At 42.8% G+C, this 27,891-nt stretch overlaps 1 protein-coding gene across 2 annotated transcripts; it reads left to right on the plus strand.

Annotated features, from left to right (window-relative positions):
* Positions 1 to 50: 50 nt before the first annotated feature.
* On the plus strand, positions 51 to 27,891 carry CCNF (cyclin F). Of its 2 annotated transcripts, none has more exons than XM_075831434.1 (17): positions 51 to 214; positions 8,807 to 8,961; positions 9,044 to 9,150; positions 9,289 to 9,356; positions 12,366 to 12,580; positions 13,207 to 13,260; positions 14,823 to 14,927; positions 15,076 to 15,153; positions 15,266 to 15,414; positions 15,980 to 16,144; positions 16,250 to 16,373; positions 20,968 to 21,148; positions 23,374 to 23,461; positions 23,657 to 23,756; positions 24,609 to 24,745; positions 26,343 to 26,515; positions 27,455 to 27,891. In XM_075831434.1, exons 1-17 carry the CDS (start codon positions 202 to 204, stop codon positions 27,820 to 27,822), a joined length of 2,280 nt encoding a protein of 759 aa, XP_075687549.1. In that variant the 5' UTR covers positions 51 to 201; the 3' UTR covers positions 27,823 to 27,891. The 2 variants fall into 2 exon arrangements, with proteins under 2 accessions (XP_075687549.1, XP_075687551.1); XM_075831436.1 differs by having other exon boundaries at positions 24,612 to 24,745.

Here is a 27,891-nt window from a genome sequence, read left to right on the forward strand (position 1 = left end):
GTGCGTGTCTCAGGTTGGGCGGGGTCTAAATACACTAGTGGGCGGGGAAATGTGTGTGATGTGAATGGGAAGATGTAGGGGGCGTAGCCTTAGGAATGGGGGAAGCGCGGCCCTGCTACTAACCCACACCGAGGTTTGACTGTTGTGCCAAGCGGCTGTCCTGAACCCCTGTTCGGCCATCTACCTCATTCACCTGCCAGAATGAAGGGAGGCGGTAAGTGCGATCTGGTACTCTGAGCATTACAAATGTATTAACCCTTGAGCTCTGCCATATACGTTCCCTGGACTGTTGTAGGGCATGCATAAGGCCACCTGTGGCATCTCTTGCTGCTGTGGAACTATAAATCCCAGCATGCTGAGCCAGTTTAGACTGCCACAGCCTTCATGTCAGTTTATCCTAAATCGCAGCAGATTCTCTAATCTTTAATTAATCCACTATAATATGAGGGAAGAATGGCGTATAAATTAATCGCTTGCACGTAACGGTGTGAATCATCCATACGCTCATGATCATCCGTTGCGATACCATCACTAGTACGTCAAATTTTTAATACGTGATTCGAAAGATTATCGATTACGCGTCACAATCGCCGCTAACGATCCATTGGAATTTTCCAACTTGTCGATCAATTTGATTAAAACCGCAGATCGTTTTGGCTGACCGGTTGGGGATCGTCTATTTATTGTTACCAGCCTCATTATCGCTCACTTTGTACGCCATTCCATACTGGAATTCCTACATTTAGTGTAAATGATCCCTGCTGTGCTGCTGCCCCAATGATCTGCTACTTCCTGCTCTCTGGATTTTAAATCTCCCTCCAAAGTTAGTTGAGAGTTAGAAAGAGGAGGGGGAGAGCCCCCTCCAGTGTGAAATGCCTCCATACATTGTATCGCTTTATATATTTTTATGGCAGGTCTTATCTTATTTTGATCTGAAGATATTTCTTTTTGTTTTATTTATCTTTTATTAACTATATTGTCTCCGGGAGTCGTCCAAACTGACAATAAATATCACAATTTATTTATTGCTTGTATGAAATATTTAATACATTTTTTTTTTTACTTTTGTATAGACTTTTAAAAATATATATTGGTTATGAGCGATGAATATAAATGTGAACGCTGGCTGCCAGGCAATGCTGAGAGTTGTAGTTTAGCTGCCCATGAGCCAGATGTTGCAGGCAGTACTGATATATGATCAGTGTTGCGAGTGGATACATGATACAATTTACTATATATATATATATATATATACACACACACACACACCGTATATCTCCTCCCACCCTGTCAATATCCTCCCCCACTGGCTCGGAGTTTCACCAGATTCTTACAGTAAACGTGTATTGTCTTTGTGGATTTAGCCAGGGCCATGTCATTGCCATTTCAATAGACCCAATTATCATGTGTAGTTGATTGGTGGACTAATTGTCTGTGAGTGTCTTGTGGGACGGGCGGGTGAGGGTTTGAAAATCAACTTCCAGGAGCTGGCCATGCCTGTAAGGGGAGGGAGCTGTGCTCATTGATCAGGGCTGATTTCCTGCAAGGGTTAAGGCCTTATTCACACAGTGCAGCCTTCTCCGTTTTTGAAGCCACAACCAGGACTGGATAAAAAAAAAAAAGAGAAGTGGAATCTTTCTTATATACCCCCCCCCCCCCCATCATTTACAATTCACGTCCAGTTGTGGCTACCAAAACTGCACTGTGTGAATAAGGCCTTAAAATTACAGGCTTTGCGCTTTGTTTTTTGTTTTTTTTACCTTCTGATATGGGTACAGTATTTTGAGTTTTAGATATTGCATGGATACTGTACCATAGTGTGAACATGTAATGTTTAGCGTTGCTATATTTTCCACGTGCTGCATAAGTTACCATTCGGGAATTTGGGAAAGCTGAATGACATCCCTATTGGCTGAGTAGCATTTTTGGAACTTAACGTTTATATTTTCTCGGGGGAACTAGGTTTTTGGGTTGCTGCAGGTCCCGTTTTTATAGTGGAAGATGCACATATCTGGTTGTAAGAGAACCATGTCGCAGATCTGTGCTTGGCCGCCATATCTTAAAGGGGTTGTCACAATAAAATAACCCATCTCGATGTCCCCTATAGGGCACATGTATGTCATAGGGGGTTCCCCAAATACTAGTCAGAGTAGAGATCTGCTATCAAAGAGCAGCTCTGGTCGACTCAGCCTAAACCCCTATTATTCTGTTACTTATATAGCGCTAACATATTACGCTGCGCTGTACAGAGATTGTCCTTACTGACCCCATTGTGGCTCACAATCTAAATTCCCTATTGGTATGTTTTTGGGGAACACAGTCGATCGTTTATTTAAACCGTTTGGATTCAGTCGCCGCAAAAAATGTATTATATGCGGATTACGTTGCGGGTATGGCTGCAGATTTCACTTATTGTAATGAAAAAGTCCTACGAGTTTTTGTAATCTGCAGCGTGTCTAGAATCCACTGCAGGTTTGTTAGGCCCCATGCACACGTCCGTGTAGTATTTACGGTCAGTAGATCACGGACGGGCCGTGGAGTGTCATCCGCATTTGCAGTCTGTGCTCACCGTAATAAGCATAGGCGCACGGTCCGTAAATGCGAAAAATAGGACATGTGCTATTTTTTAGGGGCTCGTTTCTACGGCCCGGACACACATAAATATACGGGAAGGTTTCTGTGGCCGATAGAAATGAATGTGTCAGTATCTTATCCGCAATTACGGATAAAAACCTCTGGACGTGTTCATGAGGCCGGACTGTACTTTGTACTATTCTGCAACAAATACAACCAGGCCTAGTATTCTTACTAAATTCTCCAGGGCAGCATCTGATCGCTTAGGGTATGTTCACGCGGCTTATTTGTCAGCCATTTTTTGGGCTGTAAATGTCCCGAAAATTTAAAGCAGAACGCCTGCAAACATCTGCCCATTGATTTCAATGGGAAATACGGCGTTCTGTTCTGACGGGGCCTCATTTTCAAATAATGGCACATAAAAAAGTGCACGTCACTTTTTGAGCCGTTTCTGGAGCCGATTTTCATTGACTCAATAGAAAGACAGCTCCAAAAACGGCGCAAAAAATCGCCTGATGCTTAAAGTGTAGCTAAACGTTTGACAAACTTCTGACATGTCATAGTGACATGTCAGAAGTTTGGATTGGTGGGGGTCCGAGCGCTGAGACCCCCACCAATCGCTAGAACGAAGCAGCTGAAGTGCTCGTGTGAGCGCTCAGCCGCTTCGTGTCTGTTTGGCTTTTTTCCGGAAAGCGGATGTATCGGAGTACGGGCTCATAGACTTTCTATTGAGTCCGTACACTGATACTTTTATTTCCGGAATAAGCCGAACAGACACGAAGCGGCTGGGCGCTCACACGAGCACTTCAGCTGCTTCGTTCTAGCGATTGGTGGGGGTCAGCGCTCGGACCCCCACCAATCCAAACTTCTGACATGTCACTATGACATCTCAGAAGTTTGTCAAACATTTCTCCGTATTTTCAGCCGTTTTTTGTTAAGCGTGTGAACATACCCTAACTAACATCATAGCAGTACCGCAACCTGCATGCAACTCTGTTTCCTTATCGCCACTTGCAACGATGTAGGAGTTCTTGAGACGGTTGCATGACTTTTTTTCCTTATAGTGAAACATTGAGTTCGTCCGCGAGTCACAATATTGTCACGGTGGAGCCCAAATGATGGTTTAGAAAAGAAAGTCCCCTGTTTCCCGCAGAAACCGCGCCACTCTTGCCTATAGGCTGTGTCTGGTTTTGCTGCTGAGCTGCAATACCAGGCACAGCCCATGGTTGAGTGTGGCGCTGTATCTTTGGAGAAAGGCAGACCCTTTTTTTTTTTTTTTTTTTTTTTTTTTTTGTGTTTTTTTATCTTGTTCAAGCCCCTATAAAGTGAAACACCTCTTCAATATGCAAAGATGATATTCTATCAGGGAAATTCCCCTACCACCTACATATTATGTATCTCGCATAGTCGTATGCTATACAATGGCTGTAACATCTAAACTCAGCATGTTCAATTTGTACATTTAATTGGATTTCCTTTTATAAGGATGCCTATAACTGACGGCATATGGTCGTGACAATAGATGCGGTTGGCCGCTTTCACTGTCTGTTTCCAGCAATACAACACAGGGATGGAGAAATTATTGTAGACGTTAGCAGCTGGTTCACAACAGAAGCCATTTTTTAGTGGCAGGGCTTAATTTTTTTTTTTAATAAAATATATATTTTTATTCATCTTCTACAGTAGTGGTCACCAGCTGTCTTAAAACTACAACTCCCAGAATGCACTGTCAGCCGGCGACATGGCTGCTGATAGTTGTGGTTTTGCTACAGCTGGAGCATCCCAGTTTGGAGGCCACTTCTCTACTGCGCCCCCTCCTCTAAATGCGCCTGTCACGGGCTGCGGACTGGATGTGACAATGACATAAAGAAGCGGATATTACTTTGAATTAAAGTTTTCAAGGAACATTGCCCGGATAATACAATGCCATTACTTATACATCTGCCAGACGCAACATTACCTGCTCGCGGAGCGTGATGGGGAATGTTAATTCTCTTCCTGTCAAAGTGCCGGGAAATACTGGAGATAGAGCTTGGGGACTGAAGTGAGTCATTGCTGCATGGTTTATTCAGTAGCACCGAGGCGGCCATGGTAATTGGAAAGATGTCGGGCGCAGCTGGGCGACTTGTGCCACGTTATGCCTGGTGTACTTGTTGCACTATCATGCGATTCCATTTGCTCTCAGAACTGGCGCAAAGAAAATGTGGTACAGTTTCCATAGCAACCAATCCATGCTGTGTCTTCCATTTTCCAGAGGGCAGTTTCCATAGCAACCAATCCAAGTTGCAGCTTTCATTTTCCAAAGGGCCTCTCAAAAATGAGCAGGCATCTAATTGGTTGCTATTGGCAACTGCTTCATTTTACCCTTGCACTTGTTTTGATAAATCTCCCAGAAAGATTGGCGTTTCTCTTTTCGTTTTATTGCTGCAGCCATTTTTGTTGTGTGACAGCAAGTAAAGCCATATTGATCATCCCCTTTAAATTAGATTCTCAGAAATCGATGAACTATAAGAATGTTCACACGTCGTTTTTTTTTTTTTTTCTACGCTGATTCTGACGTACTTTCCGTGTCAGAATCTCTGAGAGAAAAAAAAGCGTCTTGCTTTACCTCGGGCCGAATTGCGCTCTTTTACCGCCATTGAAACCAATTGAATGCAGAAAAAATGGTGCTGTGAGTCTCGAATCGCCTTTTTTTGTCAAATTTTACAGATGAATATGTTTTTCAACCAAAAATCCTCCTCAAAAACTGCTTGTGTTTTAAATTACTTCCCCAAAATCCTGAAGGAAATTTGGTGGCAGATTTTTTTTCTGCTTGACAAAAAAAACAGCGTATGAACAATTGTCAGCATGTTCTGTCGGTGACAACGTGGCAGTTTTACAGACGGTTTATGACCAACTAACTCAAAGGTGACAACCAATATGGCTGAACTTCCTGCAAAAATGGCTGCCGCAATAAGGTAAATAAATAAGATGCCAATATATTTGAGTAAATAAAATATAGTAATCTAAGGCTATGTTCACACGGAGTGTTTTGCCGAGTTTTTTGACGCGGAAACCGCGTCGCAAAACTAGGCAAAAACGGCCCTAAAATGCCTCCCATTGATTTCAATGGGAGGCGTCGGCGTCTTTTTCCCGCGAGCAGTAAAACTGCCTCGCGGGAAAAAGCGACATGCCCTATCTTCGGGCGTTTACGCCTCTGACCTCCCATTGACTTCATTGGGAGGCAGCGAAAGCGTATTTCGCGGTGTTTTATGCCCGCGGCGCTCAATGGCCGGGGGCGAAAATCGGCGTGCAGGGAGAGGAAAATCTGCCTCAAACTTCCAAATGGAATTTTGAGGCAGATATTCCTCCTGCAAAATACTCCGTGTGAACATAGCCTAACTTTGCTACTAGTCTAGGCAAATTTTATTTCCACCCAATACAAACTCCTAGCGGTTAGAAGTTTTTGTGGTCATACTTTCGGAAAATCGTGGGCAAAAACCGCCTTATGACCAGAATGTGTCCTTACAGGTTTTATATCTGTGGATGTAAATGGGTTTTTCATTCACTGACAGCAAGCAGAGATCTTGAAAATGGTGAGGAATTGAAACACAAAGTATATTAGAAAGTTTCAGGACTTTTCATTGTACGGTGATCTGTCGCATTTTCACTGGTGTGTCCATACAAAAAAAAACGATAATGCTGAGGTTCGCCATATGTCAGAATAATTAAAGAATCCAGGGAATAATAGAACATTACCTCGTTGTTCTGGTCGGCAGAAATTGCTGCTGGCAAAATGTCAGAATAACTAAGAAGGCGATAACCGGTCACGGCATTGTATAGACAGCGAATGCTGATGTGTAGTGACTGGTCCACAGGAAGGGTCAAGTTATGTGGCTGCAGTACGATTTCTGCTCATGGCTTCAAATTACAATGGAAGGAAAAGGACAGAGGGAGGGCTGAGGCTGGTTGGAGAGTAAAATCCAGAATAACGTGTATGGACGATCAATTTCGCAATCCGTTTATTTTATACGTGGTGAACATACAGCTGAACACACAAATAATAGTTTTATACAGGCTCTACGCTGTGTCAGCATTGACATGAACGAATAATATACCCATTTCTAGTACAGATACGAAAATCGGCTTTATTGTGACTGCTGCCCTGGCGGTTAACGGACTGGGGGACCTGGCTGCTGGTACCCCGGCAATCGTCAGTTCTCACTGGGGCAGCGTATCTACATTTGTCCTGTAGGTATTGCACAGTACCAGTAGTATGCCGAGTTCTCTTGCCGGTGAGCTACAATAGCTGATGGAGGCAGTGGGGGGAGAACGTCTGTTACCTTAATTCCCGGCTACGCCTTCATTGATGGGCAGGATGGGGTTGGGGACACCTGTTCGGTGGTTAGGTGCGGTTTCCAGAGGGGTTTATGCCATAAATGTCTAAGATGGGAATAACCCTTTAAAAGGTGGACATTGACTTTAAAGAGGCTCTGTCACCAGATTTTGCAACCCCTATCTGCTATTGCAGCAGATCGGCGCTGCAATGTAGATTACAGTAACGTTTTTATTTTTTAAAAACTAGCATTTTTGGCCAAGTTATGACCATTTTCGTATTTATGCAAATGAGGCTTGCAAAAGTCCAAGTGGGCGTGTATTATGTGCGTGCATCGGGCGTGTTTACTACTTTTACTAGCTGGGCGTTCTGACGAGAAGTATCATCCACTTCTCTTCACAACGCCCAGCTTCTGGCAGTGCAGACACAGCCGTGTTCTCGAGAGATCACGCTGTGACGTCACTTCCCCAGGTCCTGCATCGTGTCAGACGAGCGAGGACACATCGGCACCAGAGGCTACAGATTCTGCAGCTGCATCGGCGTTTGCAGGTAAGTAGCTACATCGACTTACCTGCAAATGCCGATGCTGCTGCAGAAGCCTCTGGTGCCGATGTGTCCTCGGTCGTCCGACACGATGCAGGACCTGTGAGTGACGACACAGCGTGATCTCTCGAGAACACGGCTGTGTCTGCACGGTCAGAAGCTGGGCGTTCTGAAGAGAAGTGGATGATACTTCTCGTCAGAACGCCCAGCTAGTAAAAGTATTAAAAACGCCCCGATGTACGCACATAATACACGCCCACTTGGACTTTTACTTTTAAACACACCCACTTGGACTTTTGCAAGCCTCATTTGCATAACTACAAAAATGGTCATAACTTGGCCAAATATGGTCGTTTTTTAAAAATAAAAACGTTACTGTAATCTACATTGCAGCGCCTATCTGCTGCAATAGCAGATAGGGGTTGCAAAATCTGGTGACAGAGCCTCTTTAATGATATGTTGCCCAATACCACTTTTTGAGTTACATTGAAAGCTGCATAAATGGACAACCCTCTGTAGTCCATATTCTTTACTGCTGTATATGAACAGGAGTTGTTCTGCATAGAGTACCCCCTTAAATTAAATGCCAACCCTTGAATACCATTTTGTTTTCTTAATTGAAGTCCAAAGTTGTGTTGATCAATTTCCTTATCTTTTTATAGTCTTCTAAGTTAATTTTTTTTCTGATACAGAGCTCCAAATCCCCTGCACAGACGTAGTTAAAATTCAGGCTGCCTGCATTCACCACTAGAGGGAGCTCACTGCATATTTTTTATACATTGAACTCCATAATAAAACCGTCTTCAATAAGCTACTAAATGCCCCTGAGTGGTGGCAAAATTTTGCATAGAATGCTGAATCTAAAAGCGATGTGGTATTAAAAGTGGTATTCCTATCTTGGACATCTATGGCATATCTACAGGTAGATGTGGATCCCCATTCTGGGACCAGCACCTATCTCCAGAACGAGGTACCCAGTCCTGCATCCAGGCGGGGAATCAGTGGAGAGGTGGCCGGGAGTTACGGAAACAGCCAAGCTCGTCTGTTTCTGTAACTCCCAAAAATTTTACTTCCACGTCTCCACTAATAGCCACAATGGGGTCAGGGCATTCCCGTTCCGGGGATAGGTGCTGTACCCAGAGGTGGAAATGCCATAAATGTCTCTGATGGGATTAACCCTTTAAATGGTGGACATTGACTTTAACCCTTTTCGGCTCATTACCACATTTTGAGTTACTTTGAAAGCTGTATAAATGGACAACCTCCTATTCATAGGTACTTGTCTGACAGCTTATGTGTTACTGACCACATATAACATAAGTCAGTGCTCCTGTATATAGCAGGGGCATTATAATAACTTTCTTTTCTTTACAGTCCTGCATTGCCGCTGCTCAAAATGTTTTGCAGCCCCTCCCAAACGGCGAGTGAAACGACGTCCACGGCTCCTGACGCTGCTCGGCCTCCCGGAAGATGTTCTTCTCTATATCCTTGAGTGCCTTCCTGCCGTGGACATACAATCCATGCGAGACGTAAGACTTTCTGTTCTGATATTCGTTTCCTTGCGTCGGTCCAGGGCGGGGGTATAATACACGTAATGTCTATCTTTTGCAGGTTCATACTCACCTGAGGTCCTTGGTGGACACTCACAGTAGTGTTTGGGCTCGTGCGTGCTTCCAAGATGTATGGCCGTCTCCGGAAAACCTGCATCTGTTCGAACGGTAAAAAGACTTTGTTGCATCTGTTCACTGTGATTTATTATAAGAACACTTCCGTCTCATTCGCAAGACCAACTATTTTTTTTTTTTTTATTGCTTTGTTGTTCGATATTTTATTTTCACTTCTTTTGATTAAATTAGGGCCGCAGATTGTGGGAATTTTGAAGCGTGTGTGAAGCTGGGGATTGCCTACTTGTACAATGAAGGCTGTAAGTTACCTATTGTATTTTTTTTATAGTTACTTCAGATATTCCTAATTTGCTTCATTAATAGACTTAAAGGGGTTGTCCACCTTCTGACAACTGATGACCTATCACCGGATAGATCATCGGTGCAGGTCCGACACCCGAACCCTATTGCGTATTGCAACGTCGATTAGCGCTCGGTTTTCCAGCCAGTTTCTGGCTGTGTAAAAGGACCTTTAGGCCCAGTTCACACTGAGATTTTTGACGCGGAAACAGTGTCGGAATCCGCCCCAAAGAATGGCTGAAACCGCCTCCCATTAATTTTAATGGGAGGCGGAGGCATTTTCTTACGCGGCGGCTTTTCTTGCCGCGGTTATGCCTCTGACCTCTCATTGAAATCAATGGTAAGGCAGAGAAAACGTTTTTCTGGCCGTGGAGCTCAATGGCCGTGGACAAAAAAACGGCACGAATATCGCGGCAAGAAATTGCAGGCAGGTCAAAATCTGCAATTTTGAGGCAGATTTTCTACCTGCAAAAAAAAGTGAGCAGGGCCTCAATGGGCCTTATCAATATTGTCTGAAAGAAAAAAAATAAAATATTGTTGCCCGTAGCAACCAGAACTCTGTTTTAGTTTCTTAAAGGGGTTGGTCACTCTCTTCTTACAGGCACCCTTATTTGCCTCTATTGCTTACCCCTGTACTGCATCTGAAGGTCCCCTTCTCCTTTTGGCTGAGAGATGTAAACTGAGGATGAAGGGGATGTCCATAGCTCTTACGATGGAGGAGATCATGTGATTTGCCCACATGGCTGCCTGCTCTCCTGTGTCGGAGCTCAACCTGTTCAGCGCATATACGGTCATGGGCGAAACACACGACCGTCACCATCTTAAGAGCTAATGGATGGAATCGCCGCAGTCCACCGTTCAACCTTGGAGGTCTCCAGTTCAGAGGTGTGGTCATAAGGGGGCTTGACACTGGGCGATTATCGGGCAGACAAGTGTTCGTAGAATGCTCGTTGCCGATAATCGCCCTGTCTTAACAGGGCAGCGATCAGCAGATGAACGAGTTTTCACTCTTTCCTCTATTTAATAAACCAGTGTGACTCGTGTTGTCAACCCTTTTAATCCGGGATCGATGGGACCTTCTAGGCGCTATACCATCAGTAATTCTGGATTATCGGGTTTACATAGAAAAGTACCGTATTTTTCGGACTATAAGACGCAGTTTTTAGCAAGAATAAATCTTGCTAAAAAGTCCCTGTGTCTTATAGTCGGCAGTCAGGGTACCCGGCAGTGCCGGCCCCCTAACCGCTCCTTACGTAACCCCTTCCCGACCGGTGATGTGCCGGCACATCATGGAGCAGTTAAGGGGTGATGTATGGAGCTTCTGAGACGCTGCGCTAACTGCTAGGAACAGTGATGGCGCTGTTCCTGGCCGTTTAACTGGTTAAATGCCGTGGTCAATAGAGACCGCGGCATTTATAGTGGTTTTCCCATGAAGGACATATCCACAGGATATGTCAGATAGATGCAAGTCCCACCTCTGGGACCCACATCTATCTCTAGAACGGGGCCCCCTAAGCCCAGCTCTGCTGTCTTCCGGCCACTTCCTGCTTACATGGTCGAGTTTTGGAAACAGCGTAACTCGCTGATCTATGCCGTTTCCGTAAGTCCCATAGAACTGAGTAGTAGTTACGGAAACTGTGTAGCCCGCATGCTGCCATTCACTACTATGGGAGTTACGGAAACCACGTAGCTCAGCGAGTTACGCGGTTTCCATAACTCCTTCATGTATTGTACCAGCAATCTAATGATTGCTGGTTCAAGTCCCCTAGGGGAGCTAATAAAATGTGTAAAAATATTAGATACATTTTCAGAAGTGTAAAAAAAAAAAAAAAACTTTTCCCATTTTTCCCCAAGCACAATGTAAAAATAAAAAAATTGGTATCACTGCATCCGTAAAAGTCCAAACTATTACAATATAGCATTATTTGTCTCGCACGGTGAACGTCGTAAAAATAATAAATTAAAACCCCAGATTCGTTGTTTTTTGGTCACCATAGCGCTGAAAAGAATGAAATTAAAAGTGATAAAAAAATTGTATGTACCAAAAAAATGGGGCTAATAAAATCTACAGCTCGTCCCGCAAAAACTAATGAAAAACGTCCCAAGAAGTGTCCTGCACTTCTTTTGACGAGCCGTCATTTTACACGCCGTATTTTGACAGCGACGCGTAAAATAAATGCTCGTGGGAACAGAACATCGTAATTCCCATTGAAAGCAATGGGCAGATGTTTGTAGGTGTAATGGAGCCGTTTTTCAGGCGTAATTCGAGGCGTAAAATGCCCGAATAACGTCTGAAAACACTGCGTGTGAACATACCCTTATCGTCAGGTGCGTCTTATAGTCAAGGATACGGTATGTAAAACTCGTAAGTCTAGATGACCCTTAGGGAGCTGTTTTCAAGGGAAAACAGCCCCCGATTTTCAGCTGTTTTTTTCTTCTTTTTTTTTTTTTTTTTAAGCATCAAGCGTTTTTTGATGCGTTTTTTACGGCCATTTTTGGAGCGGTTTTTGTATTGCGTCAATGAAAAACTGCTCCAAAAACGTATTAAGAAGTGACATGAAGTGCTTTTTACGAGGCGTTTATTTTACGCGGTCGGTTTTAACATCGCCACGTGTAAAAAAAAAAAAAAAACACACACCGTGGGAACTGAACACCGTTTTTCCCATTTAAATCAATGGGCAGATGTTTGGGGGCTTTCAGCCCCTGTATTTTTATCCATTTTTCATGGCGTTTACGCCCTGAAAAACATCTGAAAATAGGTCGTGTGAACATACACTTAGGAAGACTGCCCAAATGGAAATCTGGGTCCTTTCACAAAAGCTGCTAATAACATTATAGTGTCGTTTTATGAATTCTGGACTATCAGATTTTGTGGATTAGGGGTATTTTACTTTATATTTCAGTACAATAATTATAGGCGGCGGTCTACAAGAATATAAACGCTAATTTGTTTTTCTCTTTGGTTTTAGTGTCTATGTCTGATGACGGTCGGGCTGAAGTGAACGGATTAAAGGCCTCCCGTTTCTTTAGTTTGACGGAAAGGCTGAACTCCGGAGCAGGGCCTTTTATTTGGTTGTTTATTCGCCCGCCTTGGTCTACCTCAGGAAGCTGCTGTAAGGCTGTGGTGTTTGACAGCTTGAAGGAGGAATGCCAGGGTGACTCCAAGGAAGAGGTTGTGACCGGGGTGAGTATTATGATAAAAAGTCCAACCCCCCCCAACTGTCTGCGGTAGCAGTCAAAAAAGTTACACTTCTTTCCTAAAACACTTTGTATATGGGATCAGTACCTCCCTATTGGATTGAGTCAGGGCCATGTCCAGACTTGGCTCTCAGGCTGCGGGAATAAATCTGCAGTCCTTCCGTGTACGCTGTTCCTTCATAGAACATTTTATGGGGTTAGCTAGGGCTAGACAATGGCCCACATTTATCTAGACTGGCGTGTCTTACCAAGTCTAAGTAAAGGAGGAATTTGAAGTGATTTGCGCCAAATTTACATTACATTGTAGAATACGTTTTTTTTCCTCCATACGCAAACTGCATATTAAATATGGACCAATGACATTTGGTCACCTGCCATTACAGAGACAGTCAAAATTTTTGCAAGTTTTAGAAGGTCGTTCCCAATCTCCTTTAATTGGGAAACTTTCAGGTTACAGTAATGCTGCGGTGTTACCACGCTATGTAGCCCAGGCCCAATACCATAAATATGCAGATATTTTCCATAAACTTTCTTTTATCTAATTTAAGTTCTACTTATTTACTTATTATAGTTTAGTTTATTTTATACTTTTTTTTTTTCCCCATTATTAAGACTCTCCGAGGATCTTTACTGTATTGTTTGGCGAAGGTGTTAAACTTGTTTGGGGTAAGTACTCACATTTCTAATGTGCTTCTAAATCTCTGGCGACAAGTGCTGCAGCTTCTTCGGTGTCCACCAGGCACAGTGCCGTACACATCCATAGCGTCTGTCCTTGGGATTGCAATTTAAGTGAATGGGACTGAACTTCAATCCCAAGCACAGCTGCTATGCTTGTGTGTGGCACTGCCTGGTAAACTATGAAGAGGCTTGTGGGGTTCGTTGCCGTGGCCCCTATAGTCGGCTGATCGGTGGGGATACCAGCAGTCCTACCCCCACAGATCTGATATTGATGACCTATTCGAAGGATAGGCCATCAATGATAAAATGCCTGGAAATCCCCTATAATGTGACTAATGCCCTATAAAGTCAATCATTTGATCGAAAATTGTCCAGATCATAAAGAGAAGTGACTTTTCTCACTAGTGTCCAAAGTCCTATTTTCAAAGGCCAATGATTGGGCGAACGAGCCTATTACCGTTCGTTCGTCCCATTCAGTCTACATTGGCCCTTGTAAAGGGCTTTTAAACGATCAACCTGTAGCGGTCAGTGCTCGATATGGGAACATATCTGCCTGTGTAAACCCAGCTTAACACCTTCCCGACCGCCCACCGTCTTTTGACGTCAGTCGGTGCAGGTCCCCAGTCTACAACGACGTCTTTTGGCGTGGTTGTAGATCAGGCTTATGAGCGCTCATCCCCTAAGCAGGAGCTGTAACGAACAGCTCCTGATCTCCCAGCAGCCTCCTGAACACAGCTGGGGTCGGAAAACATTCCAACCCCAGCTGTTTAACCCTTTGATTGCCGTGATGCGATCAAACACCGGGGAATCCCTCTGCAGTCAGCCCTGGGGACCTACAAAGGACCCCAGGGCTGTCCGTTCCGTTTGCCTGCTATTCGGGCACACCATGTGCTGCCCTAACAGCAGCTTGTGTCATAGTGACACGGTGTAATGTATCGGCATACAGGAGTATGCTAATACATTATTAGTAAAAAATAGTTATTAGATTTTTTCCAAAAAAGTAACAAAAGAAATAAATAAAAAGTCATTATTTTGCAAAAAATTTATTTTATTGCCCCCACATTACATAAAAAGAAAAAAAAAAGAAAACACATATTAGATATCTACATGACCGTGATAACCTGAAGAATTTAACTGGTTATTTAGCGTGAACATTGAATGGGATAAAAAATAAACATGAAAAACAATGGCGAGAATCGCTTTTTCCTATGTTCACGCTGTAAAAAAACTGCGGGGAAAAAAATACTATTTCTCTCGCATAAAACAAGGCCTCATACAGCCACGTCAACGAAAAAATAAAGTTATGGCTGCTGAAAGGCAGAGGGGCAAAAACAGAAAAATTGAGCTGGTCATTAAGGTCTTTTCAGACCCGGTCATTAAGGGGTTAAGTATGATGGGGGGGAAAGTTCTTGTCAACAAAGGAACCCCTAATACTATTGTCCTCCAGACTGCGCTATACAAGTAGAAGTTGGAAGAGATTTTTCACGTGTGTTGAAAGGTTGAACTACACGGTGCGCTGATGTGAAATTTCCCTATGTGCTTCCTTGTAGGATGAGCAGAAGAAGAGGGAAGCTCTAGGATTACTGGAAGCTTCGGCCTCCCATGGCTGCCTGCATAGTTCCTTCCTCTTGTGGGAATCCAAGCAGAAATCTGCTGTGAGTATAATTAGGTTTTGCTTGATTTAAACTGAAATTGTATTATCCCGTCTTTGTGTGAGGACGCTGGCACCGTCTCTGGCACCACCTGGGTTTGTGAGATGTATCCGCTAATAATCTGAATGTTCGATCCTATTTTGCTTGATAGTTATCTGACCCTGGAAGATACCTACAGAGCCTCCGGCAATTGCGGGATTATGCGGCACGGGGTTGCTGGGATGCACAGGTGAGCATATGTCCCATGGTATATGTTCTACAAATATATATATATCTATCTTTCGTATTTTGTCTTTTTGTTTTTTATTTTTTATGTCCTCACATGGGCTTTTCTTTTATAGATTTCTCTGGCTAAATCCTGTGGGCAAAAAAATCAGTTTAGCCAAGAAAGGACAACGTCTGACCTTGTATCTCAAGTCTTTCAGTCATCTCTCCCCATCAATAAAGCTAGCATCTTCACCAAGCAAAAGGGCATGAATGATACTATGCGGTGAGTATCGGATGACAATTGGTGAGACTTGAAGGCTATGTCCACCATTGATCACCATTTTACAGTATGTGAGTGTATATAGATAAAACCTACATAAGAAGCTAAGTAACTGTAAATAGGGAAAAACAAGGAAAGTCGATCCAGCGCTGTTGTTGTGTTTTAAAAAGGAATCAGAGTTCCCATTTTTATTGTAATGAAATAATTAAAATAGAACAAGCGAACGCAGTAACGAGGCACTATAGGGTAGATAGTATTGGAGCCTACGCGTTTCGAACACTTTTGGACGCAGGACTGGTGAGCTGGAGGTTTCCTCCCCCTAACTGTAAATACATTGTATTACTTATCTTTCACTGGGCAGGACTGTACTATGTTCAAGAGCTGCATTCATAATTCCACAGTTTTTTTGTTTCCACTATTGGAAACCATCAACAAGCTTCTTGTTCTTGGACCCACGCACAACAGCTTAGCTCCCACAATGCAGTGGGACAGTCGTTTTTCCTACATCCGGTTACTGTACATTTCCTTATGGACTATTGCTTGAATTCACTTTCATCACCTCTTCCAGGTATATCCTCATAGACTGGCTGGTAGAAGTGGCTACAATGAAAGACTTCTCCAGTCTCTGCCTGCACATGACCGTTGGTTTGGTGGATCGATACTTGAAGCTACGTAGCGTTCCACGTGCACGTCTCCAACTCGTGGGCATTGCTTGTATGGTGATCTGCACACGGTAAGGCTCAATTGCAAAACGATAACAAAAACCACTTTCCTTGATACTTAAGGTAGTTATTGTGTCACTAGTTATATCATTATAACGTGCTCCATCATTTCACAGATTTATTAGCAAAGAGATCCTAACAATCCGCGAAGCCGTATGGCTTACAGATAACACCTATAAATATGAGGATCTGGTACGGATGATGGGAGAGATAATATCTGCACTGGAAGGAAAGATAAGGGTACGTTGTCTATACTTTGTCGTGTGGTCTTTTTCTTTAAAGAGCATCTTTTAGCAAAACAGGCCCAATAAATTAGTAAGGTTGTCTGCTTTAGACAACATATACCCAAATATGATGTAATCGCAATAAAGGGTCCAATATTGGCACCACTAAAGAACAATTGGAAAAAAATATATATATAAAATTGCTCGCGCTCCTCGCTCACTCTTTTCTTTGCTCGCTCACACCTGCTGGTGATCTCTCTCCACTATTGTGCGCAAAGTGCAGATTTGGGTTCAACTTGACCGTTTTTCTATATTATTTCTCTTATGGCCCAAGGTTAACCCCTTAACGCTCAGTGACGTACTATTACGTCATGGAAAGCGCCCTGTTCGCGCTCCTTGACGGAATAGTACGTCTTGGGAGTAACTGCCGTTTCGGCCGTCCTCCCGACACATACAGGAGCTGTGACAGCTGCTGTCTCGTACAGCAGCTGTCACAGCTCCTACAGCGGGGACCGATCGCTGTGTCCCCGCTGATTAACCCCTTAAAAGCCGCGTTCTATAGAGAGCGCGGCTTTTTAGGGGTTAAGCTGCCATCGCCGGCCTGCTACACAATAGCGGCCGGCGATGGTGACTATGGCAACCGGACACCAAACAATGGCGTCCGGCTATGCCATAGACGGAAGCCTAGTGGGTCCTGACAACGTCAGGACCCACTATGCTTGCTGTCAGTGAGTAGCTGACAGTTCTAATACACTGCACTATGCATGTAGTGCAGTGTATTAGAATAGCGATCAGGGCCTCCTGCCCTCATGTCCCCTAGTGGGACAAAGTAAAAAAGTTACAAAAAGATGTGTAAAAATAAGAAAATAAAAGATTTAAAAGTAAAAATCCCCCCTTTTCCCTTATCAGTCATTTATTATTAATAAAAATATATAAACAAACAAATAAACTATACATAATTGGTATCGCCGCGTCCGTAACGGCCTGAACTACAAAATTATTTCGTTATTTATCCCACGCGGTGAACGCCGTAAAAGAAAATAATAATAAACCGTCCCAGAATCACAATTGTTTGGTCACTTCACCTCCCAAAAAATGGAATAAAAAGAGATCAAAAAGTCGCATGTACCTAAAAATGGTATTGATGGAAACTACAGTTCATTACGCAAAAAATAAGTCCTCGCACGGCTTTATTGATGGAAAAATAAAAAATTTCTGGCGCTTAGAATAAGGTAACACAAAAAGTGAGTGATTTATTACAAAACGTATTTTATTGTGCAAACGCCATAAAAAAAAACTATAAACATCTGGTGTCACCGTAATCGTATCGCCCCGCAGAATAAAGTGAATGTGTCATTTATAGCGCACGGTGAACGCTGTAAAAAAAATAGAATAAAAAAACAATAGTAGAATTGCTGTTTTTTAGTCACCACGCCACCTAAAAATAGAATAAAAACTGATCAAAAAGCTGCATGCACCCCAAGAAAACTACAATGAATTCCTCAAGGGGTCTAGTGTCCAAAATGGGGTCACTTTTGGGGGGTTCCCAATGTTTTGGCACCACAAGACCTCTTCAAACCGGACATGGTGCCTAATAAAAAAGAGGCCTCAAAATCCACTAGGTGCTCCTTTGCTTCGGAGGCCGGCGCTTCAGTCCATTACCGCCCGAGGGCCACATGTGGGATATTTCTCCAAACTGCAGAATCTGGGCAATACGTATCAAGTTGTGTTTCTCTGATAAATCCTTTTGTGTTGTAAAAAAAATGGTATAAAGAGGATTTTCTGACAAAAAAAAAATAATGTAAATTTTACCTCTACTTTGCTCTAAATTCCTGTGAAACACCTAAAGGGTTCATAAACTTTTTAAATGCTGTTGTGAATACTTTGAGGGGTCTAGTTTCTAAAATGGGGTGTTTGATAGGGGTGTCTAATATATGGGCCCCTCAAAGCAACTTCAGAACTGAACTGGAACCTAAAAAAATAAATAAATGAGGCAATACTTCGCTTCTTACATTATACTGATAATGAGCCGTGCCCACCCCGAGATGGCCCCAGTTTTGACCGTTTGTATAAACGGAGACCCCTATTAGACCGTTTCAGTGCCCGGTTTTCCCAAGCATTCACCCCCGAGACGTGTATTTCTATTGATGAGTCCCTGGTACATTTTAAAGTGAGGGTTCAATTCCGCGAGTACCTGCCGGGTAAGAGGGCAAGGTATGGCGTGAAGATGTATAAGCTGTGAGAGTGCATCCGGGTATACCTACAGGTTTAGGATATATGAAGGAAAGGCCACCCCCAAACCAGACTGCATCCTGGACTACAATAGGTACATGGGAGGGATGGACTTGTCAAATCAAGTCCTGAAGCCCTACAGCGCCATGCGGTGTGGTATAAGAAGCTGGCCGGGCACATCATACAGATGGCTTTGTACAATGCGTACGTGCTACGTCTATGTGCAGGCCAGACGGGAACTTTCCTGGAATTTCAAGAGGTGATTATCAAGAACCTAATCTTAAGGGACCAAGAAGGGGGGGCACCCAGTACTTCTGGAAGCGGGGCCACACGCATCGTACCAGGGCGGCAACACTTTCCAGGATAAGTTCCCCAAACTGGTAAGAAGGGAAAAAGTCAAAAGAGGTGCAAAGTCAGCTATAAGGGATGACACAATATATCAATGTGACACACGTGTCCCGAATAACCAGAGCTCTGTATGAAAGAGTGTTTTAAAATTTATCATACATCCCTTGATTTATAATTTACCCCAATTTTACTTACCCTGGCGCCCCCCGCACAGCTTATCCCGCCTCGTTTTTCCCCTCTGAGCCCTGCTGTGTGCCCAGGCAGCTGATAACAGCCACATGTAGGGTATTGCCGTACCCAGGAGAACCCATATTACAGTTTATGGGGTGTAGGTCTCCGGTCAAAATGCTCACTACACCTCTAGATAAATGCCTTAAGGGTGTCGTTTTTAAAACGGGGGTCACTTCTTGCGGGTTTCAACTGTACTGGTACCTCAGGGGCTTCTGCATACATGACTTCGCACTAGAAAATCCCCAGTAGGCCAAATGGTGGTCCTTTCCTTCTGAGCCCTCCCATGGGCCCAAACGGCAGTTTATCACCACAAATGGGGTATTGCCACACTAAGGACAAATTGGGCAACAAAATGGAGTATTTTGTTCCCTGTGAAAATAAGAAATTTTGATCACAAATGACATTTTTTTCATTTCACAGCCCAATTCAAATACGTGCTGTGAAAAAACTGTGCGGTCAAAATGGTAACAACAACCATAAATTCCTTGAGGGGTGTAGTTTCCAAAATGGGGTCACTATTGGTGGATTCCTACTGTTTTGACACCTCAACGCCTCTTCAAACCTGGCATGCTGCCTAAAATATATTCTAATAAAAAAAGAGGACTCAAAATGTACTAGGTGCTTCTTTGCTTCTAGGGCTTGTGTTTTATTCCACGAGCGCAGTAGACACACATGTGGGACATTTCTAAAAACTGCAGAATCTGGACAATACATATTTAGTAGTGTTTCTCTGGTAAAACCTTCTTTGTTACAGAAAAAAAAATGAATAAAATTGAAATTCAGCAAGAAAAATGAAATTTGCAAATTTCACCTCCACTTTGCTTTAATTCCTGTGAAATGCCTGAAGGGTTAAAAAACTTTCTAACTGCTGTTTTGAATACTTTGAGGGGTCTAGTTTTTAAAATGGGGTGTTTTATGGGGGTTTCTAATACATAGGCCCCACAAAGCCACTTCAGAACTCAAGAGGTACCTTAAAAAAAAGGCTTTTGAAATGTTCTTAAAAATATGAGAAATTGCTGTTTATGTTCTAAGCCTTGTAACGTCCAAGAAAAATAAAAGAATGTTCAAAAAAACGATAACAATCTAAAGTAGACATATGGGAAATGTGAACTAGTAACTATTGTGGGTGGTATAACCGTCTGTTTTACAAGCAGATGCATTTAAATTCTGAAAAATGCTATATTTTTCAAAATTTTCTCTACATTTTGTAATTTTTCACCAATAAACACTGAATATATCGACCAAATTTTACCACGAACATGAAGCCTAATGTGTCACGAGAAAACATTCTCAGAATCGCTTGGGTAGGTTTAAGCATTCCGACATTATTACCACATAAAGTGAAATATGTCAGATTTGAAAAATGGGCTCTGAGCCTTAAGGCCAAAACTAGGCTGCGTCCTTAAGGGGTTAATTTGGGTTTGTGTACATATTGTCTTTGAGCAAGTGGTGGCCTCAGGAGATGCAGGAGGGGTTGTTGGTTTTTGTTTTTTTTTGTTTGTTTTTCTCCCATCTAAACTGGAAATACCAGTCGTTGTATAATCCCGCTGTTGGATTTGTCACCAAAGTACTTATGATGAATTATCCGAACCTTAAAATGGTAGCTCACTCCTTTTTGTCTCCTGTGTGGCTTTGGACACAACCGCTGAGTCGGGGTTGTCCCAAAAGACTGTGGCATCCCTTCCTTATTCCACTTATTCCTGCGTTCATAGATCAGTGTCCTTGTATTATTATGCATTCTGATGGTGTGTGTGTGTGTGTACGTACACGATACAAATTTTTTTTGTGGCTCTTTACAGATACCCACGGTCATCGACTACAAGGATGTCCTTTCTCACATCATCTCATTGGACAGAAGCACCATGCACCTTTGTAGTTACATTTCTGAGCTGTCCCTGCTGTACACTGAACTATCTGTGTATTCTCCAGCTCAACTAGCTGCCGGCGTTCTGCTACTAGCGAGGATCCTGCACAAACAAGGTGGGTCCATGTCTCTAAATGATTTGGCCACAGGATTTTATTTTCCAAAAACCTGTGAATTGCAAACCACTACTAACCGAGAAATCCAAGCAAGTAATCGAATTTATACTGAAAGACCAGTAAAGTGCACTGAAAATAAATCTTCCTAACTTTTTGGTAAATTCAATTTTTTTGGTTTCGATTTCGGTTTTTTTATTATAATATACAGTCATGCTAAAATTACTGTGTTAATAGGTCGCATTGTTCCTAAAAATCAATTAAAGAGGCTCTGTCACCACATTATAAGTGCCCTGTCTCCTATATAAGGAGATCGGCGCTGTAATGTAGGTGACAGCAGTGCTTTTTATTTAGAAAAACGATCTATTTTAAACCACTTTATAAGCGATTTTTAGCTTTATGCTAATGAGTTTCTTAATGCCCAACTGGGCATGTTTTACTTTAGACCAAGTGGGCGTTGTACAGAGGAGTGTATGACGCTGACCAATCAGTGACCAATCGGCATCATGCACTCCTCTCCATTCATTTACACTGCACTAGCGATATAGTTATATCATTATGTGCAGCCACATACACACACTATAACATTACTGCAGTGTCCTGACAATGAATACGCATGACCATCCAGCCTGGACGTGATGTTTATTCAGAATCCTGACACTTCTGAATCTTTTCTGTGAGATTCCAGCAATGCAAGCGTAATCTCACGAGATTACAATGTAACCTGTCATGTCAAACGAGATTACGCGAACAGGTGCCTGTCCGTTTTACACTGACAGGCAGTAATACACTGCAATACGGAAGTACTGCAGTGTATTATAAAAGCGATCAAATAATCGCACAGTAAAGTCCCCTAGAGGGACTAAAAAAAAGTTTCAGAAAGTTTATAATAAATAAAAAAAACTTTATTTTTCCCCTTACAAAATGCTTTATTGTGAAAAAAAAAAAGTTACACATCTGGTATCGCCGCATCCGTAATGACCCCAAGATATTGGGTTATTTAACCCGCACGGCGAACGCCATAAAAAAACTGCCAGAACTGATGTTTTCTGTTCATTCTGCCTTACAAAAAAACGTGATAAAAAGTGATCAAAAAGTCGCATTTACTCCAAAATCATACAAAAAAAACAAACAAACTACAAGTTGTCCCGCAAAAGAAAAGCTCTCATGCAGCTGCATCGGCGGAAAAATAAAAAAAAGGTATGGCTCTTAAAGTATGGAGACACACAAACAAATTTTGAAAGAAAAAAAAAAGTACTTTTACTGTGTAACAGTCGTAAAACATAAAATAATTTATATAAATTTGGTATCGACGCAATCGCAACGATCCGTTGAATAAAGTGATTGTTATTTTTACCACACGATGAACTGCGAAATTTAGGACGCAGAAAAGAGTGGCAAAATTGCTGTTTTCTTTTTTTTTTTTTTTTTTTTTTTTTATATATATATATATATATATTCGCCCCCAAAAAAGTTAAAAGTTCATCAATAAATTATATGTACCCCAAAATGGTGCTATGCAATAAAATAAGTCCTTATACAGCTATGTCTACGCAAAAATAAAAATGTTTGTTTTTTTTTTTGTTTTTTTTAATGAAACAAAAAATAGACTGGTCGTTAAGGGGTTTAATACAGTAACTTTGAATTTGTGTCATAGAAATGGCAGACTCGTTGCTTTAAAAGGCAAGAAAATTATCAAGATGTATGATTCTGAGAAGATTATATCACCCTGAGGGTATGTTCACACGAGGGCGTCCGTAACGGCTGAAATTACGGGGATGTTTCAGCCTGAAAACATCCCCGTAATTTCAGCCGTAACGGCATGTGCAGGCGCTTGAACGCCGCGTCCATTACGGGGGTAATTAGCGCTGCTATTCATTGGAGTCAATGAATAACGGCTCCAATTACGGCCAAAGAAGTGACAGGTCACTTCTTTGACGCGGGCGTCTATTTACGCGCCGTCTTTTGACAGCGGCGCGTATATTACGCCTCGTGTGAACAGACAAACGTCTGCCCATTGCTTTCAATGGGCAGATGTTTGTCAGCGCTATTGAGGCGCTATTTTCAGACGTAATTCGGGGCAAAAACGCCCGAATTACGTCCGTAAATAGGCCGTGTGAACATACCCTGAATGCAATGAAACATTTTCTCCAGCTGTATTGAAATTTGTATAATTTATGCATTTATGTGCTTTTCTAATTACATTGATTGTATCCCCTTTTCTGCAGCGCTTCCATGGCCAGCGCAGTTGGTAGAGTGTACGAGTTTCACCCTGGAACAGTTAACCCCCTGTGTGCTACTTCTGCATAAGAAATGGTAAGTGTGTATATAAACATCTCTGGAGAATGTTTGATAACTGAGGCGTGAGTCACTTGTTGGTTCGCTTCCCATACAATATACTACTACAGATCTGTAGAATGACTAATCTCTGGACTGCCGGTGTTGAATACAAGCCAAACATTATCCATTTTTATAGTACACGGTTTAATTCGGTTCGTTTTTGTTGTGCAGTTTCCACGACGATGCACCAAAAGATTACCGGCAAGTGTCGCTGACTGCCGTGAAGCAGCGGTTTCAGAATGACCTTTATGGCAATATCAGTGATGAAAAGGTAAGAAATTATAAAAGTGTCTACCGCTTTAATGGGATCCTCTGGCCTAGAGATGAGGATCCTGAACAAAGTGGAGGGCAGATACAAAGAGCCTCTCTCGCTCTGGAGGACCTGTCCTCCTGCATTACACAGACAACACATTCATTTGAATGGGAACTGTGTAATGCTTAATTTCACCTGTGGTGGCGCTGCAGGGAAATACAACACTTACTGCCAGGTTTCAGCACAGATAACAGCTGATCCCTTGTGGTCCTAGCAGGGAGGACACTTTGTGATCAGCTTATTGTCAAGGGACCCGTCTAACAAGTAGGGTTTGTCCAAAGCGGAGAGCCCATTTAACGGTGAATACTGATCAAACTGAAGTAAATTTGCAAATAGGATTTTTTATTTTAATCAAAACGGTCTCCAAGATTGCTGACTAGAAATAAACCCTGTACTACCCCGTGATCCTGCATTCGTGGTACTCCCATTAATCCGACCTCTGCTTTTTGCTACAGTCAGTAAAAGCATAGGTCCGATAGATGGAAGGAGTAACCCATAAGTGCAGGATCAGACTACACATAGTTTGTAGTCTGTTGTCATGGAGACACACAGGGCTGTATACACAACAGTAGATTTGTAAAGTTGCTTCATTTTTTTTTTTTTTGTTTGTGTGATTTGGATGTGCAGAACTCCTCAGAACAAGCATATGAGCTTTTACTCTTGTACTGGAAAATTGTCAAAAGTATTTGCCCTGTGTACGGTGGTCCAGCTGACAGGCTGTGTGTTTAGCAGGTGTTGGATCACTGGCTGCTGGTCACTCTTCTGGGAGTGGGTGCTTGGCTCAGATAACAATCTGATTGCTGTTCTCAGCAGGTGATGGACTGCAGCCAGCTGTGTACCTTGCTTGGAGTGACCCTTCAGGATATAGAGAGCCCTGTGTCGTCCTCTCCTAGTGTCGTGGACATCCATCCCTTCCTGTGCTCACCTGCTGGGAACAAAACAAAAAGGTAACTACCATTGTTTGTTGCAAATTCCACATATACCCTTTGTTAGGGCTTGTGTTCGCAGTGTCCTTTGGAGCTATACCTCCGACGTATGCCACTGTATAGGCCTACAGTGGCATACATAGCCCATAGGCTTCCATTATTGAAATAAAAAAAATGTATACAGTGTATTTATTTATTTTTTGTTTCTTTATACTTCTTGACTACACTATTCCAAGACTATACACTCTATACAGCGACAGAAGGTATACCAGCCTAACAGATGGGAAAAAAAATTCAATTTTGGCATCCATCGGGTGAATGGGGGCCTATGGATACGTTCAGTGTATGCGCCGCCGGTTTTTCCGGTGCATACACCAAACGGACACTATAAAAATAATGTGTATAGTGTTAGCAAAACATGGCTACTTTCTTCCAAAAAATGACACCTGTCCACAGGTTGTTTGGTGTTGCAACTCTGCTTCATTCACTTCAATGAGGCTGAACTGCAAAATCACACAATCCATGGATAGGGGTGGCACAGTCTCTTGAAGAAAGCAGTCATATTTTTCTAATTCTGTACAAACCCATTAAAGAAGTTGCCCAGGCTGGGGGTGACTTTCCATAGGTAATCGGTAAATGATCGGATCAGCTGCCTCCGGGCACCGGATGTTAAGCAGTAGTCGGTGCCGGAAGCAGATGGCTCTGTGCTGGGTTAGGCCCCATGCACACGACCGTGCCCGCAATCACGGCCCGCGATTGCGGGCACGGCCGGCCGCTGACTGACAGCCGCATTTTCGGGCCGTGCTCCCATACAAAGTATGGGAGCACGGCCCGCAAAATGCGAAAGAACGGACATGTTCCATAATTCCCGGAACATTTCCACGGCACTGACACCCTTCCGTAGTGCTACGGAAAGGTGTCAGTGTTCAATGAAAGTGAATGGCTCCGTTTTTTGCTGTCGTGTGCATGGGGCCTTACTGCAGCTCTGCTCCTACTCACTTGAATACAGCTGATCGGTGCAGGGTCCGGATGTCGGACCCCCAACAATCCTATACTGATGACCTATTTTGTCGATAAGTCATCAGTAAGAAAACCTGCCCCATGCTCGGACTACCCCTTTAAATATCCTAAAGGGTGGTCTGGGGTTATACTCAATAAAGTTTGAGATCCGTCATAAAAATTAGAAGAAATGTTACAGAAAACCAATTAACGTTGAAAATGGCCATATATAGATCTCCATGGACAGAAGACAGGATGTAGAGGTTAAAAATGTTTTACAGATGACGGTGTGCAGTAATCTCCCAACACCGGACTGTTCCAGAACAGAGCTGACAACGACACTGCAGTAACACCTTGAGCTGCTCAGCATTGCAAACATTGGAGCCAAACAGCAGTGAATAGTACAGAGTAATGTTTATTTTTAACCCAAAAAGTTTGGTATTTTCTTGTTTTATTACGGTATGCATAATGCATAATTATTTTTTTTATACTTGTTAAAACTTTTAGAGCTCTGTTAATTTTGATCTTGCCGTTAATACTGAGGGTCAATAAGGACAGTTAGGATTTGTGCGTTAATGTTTGACAATACTCTAGTCTAATAACGAAACTGATTTCACAGACGCAGAGAAGATGGCTTACAAGATGATCGGGGCAGCTTTGTGACCACTCCCACTGCAGAGCTGTCCAATCAAGAGGAAGCGCTGCTCGGCGACTTCTTGGACTGGAGTCTCGATTCTTCTTGTACAGGCTATGAAGGTGACCGGGAAAGCGAAGGAGAACGGGAAGGAGATGGTAAGGGTTTATTCTCTTTTTGGCCTATTGTGTCTATCGTATAGCATAGAGATAATGTCCGCTAATTCACAAATATCTCTTGACGGTCGTTAATGAAGAGTTAAAGCCCAATTTTACACCGACTGGCGATGGCCTGGTCCCTGGGATCAACTTAAATTGCTAAGGGCTATTCAGTGCGGCCACTTTCCCATAGTAATCCATGGTCATGCCAAGTCCACCACAGCAACAGCCACACTGGCTCAGAAACCCCCTCAATAACATCCACATGCCCTAATACACAGGGGTCGATGATGATTACTATTTTTATAAATCCGTACTCCAAGTAGAGATTTTATCCTTACGTTAAGACATCAATGTTTGATCAGTGGGAGCCCCACTATGGAAATTTACACCTGTATTCCTATGGCGGGGGGGTAAACAAAACCACCAACGCACATACATGGCTTAAATTTTTGTGCAGAATTTTTCCGCTACCAAAATACTTTCCGCAACATTTTCTGTATGTGTGCTAGATTTTGGATGCAGAATTTTTATCATAGACTTCAATGCTTTGTGAATTTCCGCACTGAAATACTCAACACAAACACTTAGCGAATTCGCCGTATAATCTGCATAAGTAATTTTGCGGTGTGTTTTTACGTCGCTTGTGACTGGAACGTATACAGAGACCATAACAGACTATTATAAATGAATCCCTATAGACCGCTGCTCCATTAGCCTTACCATGGCACCGCCGTGGGTTTTCTAACAGTAATGTTACCATCATGGGCATCAGTGATTTTACAAGTTCTAGATTTCCCCCGTCCTTCAGTAACGTCCTGGTAAATTCTATTGCTTGGTAAGCTGTAAGTCCTTTTTCTTGCTTTGGTTTCAATTTTGTTCTTTGACTTCCCCAAATGTGTGTAATAACAATGTCTCTTCTGCTCTTCTTTGCTGTAGTCACCGCACCCAGTGGAATTTTGGACCTCTCCGTCATCCATGCTGAACACTCGCTCTGCCAGGACTCCAGTGATGAGGATACAAAGAAAGTTCCAGCACTGCCGACCACAAAACCAAACCTCACTGTCCCTCCTTTGAAAATAGGTGCAGAAAACAGTTCCGGCTACTCCTCCGTAAGCAGTGCGGGGAGCCCTACCTCATCTCCTAATGGTGTGCCCTGCACCCCAACACCAGGACTGTCCAACAGCAAACTGGTTCCTATCCCTTTCCCCCAACCAAGTCCTTCAAATTTCAAAGCTGTTCGAAGACAAGTGAAAAGAAAAAACCAAGCACAGCACAGCGATGGAAATGTTGCAGATGTCTTGTAAATAGCCCCTTGCTCACCCCCATGTATAAAGAAATACTTAAATATATATATTTTTGTCATTTAAAAGAAA

This window comes from Rhinoderma darwinii, chromosome 6 (genome assembly GCF_050947455.1).
Source record: "Rhinoderma darwinii isolate aRhiDar2 chromosome 6, aRhiDar2.hap1, whole genome shotgun sequence".
Lineage (NCBI taxonomy): Eukaryota > Metazoa > Chordata > Amphibia > Anura > Rhinodermatidae > Rhinoderma > Rhinoderma darwinii.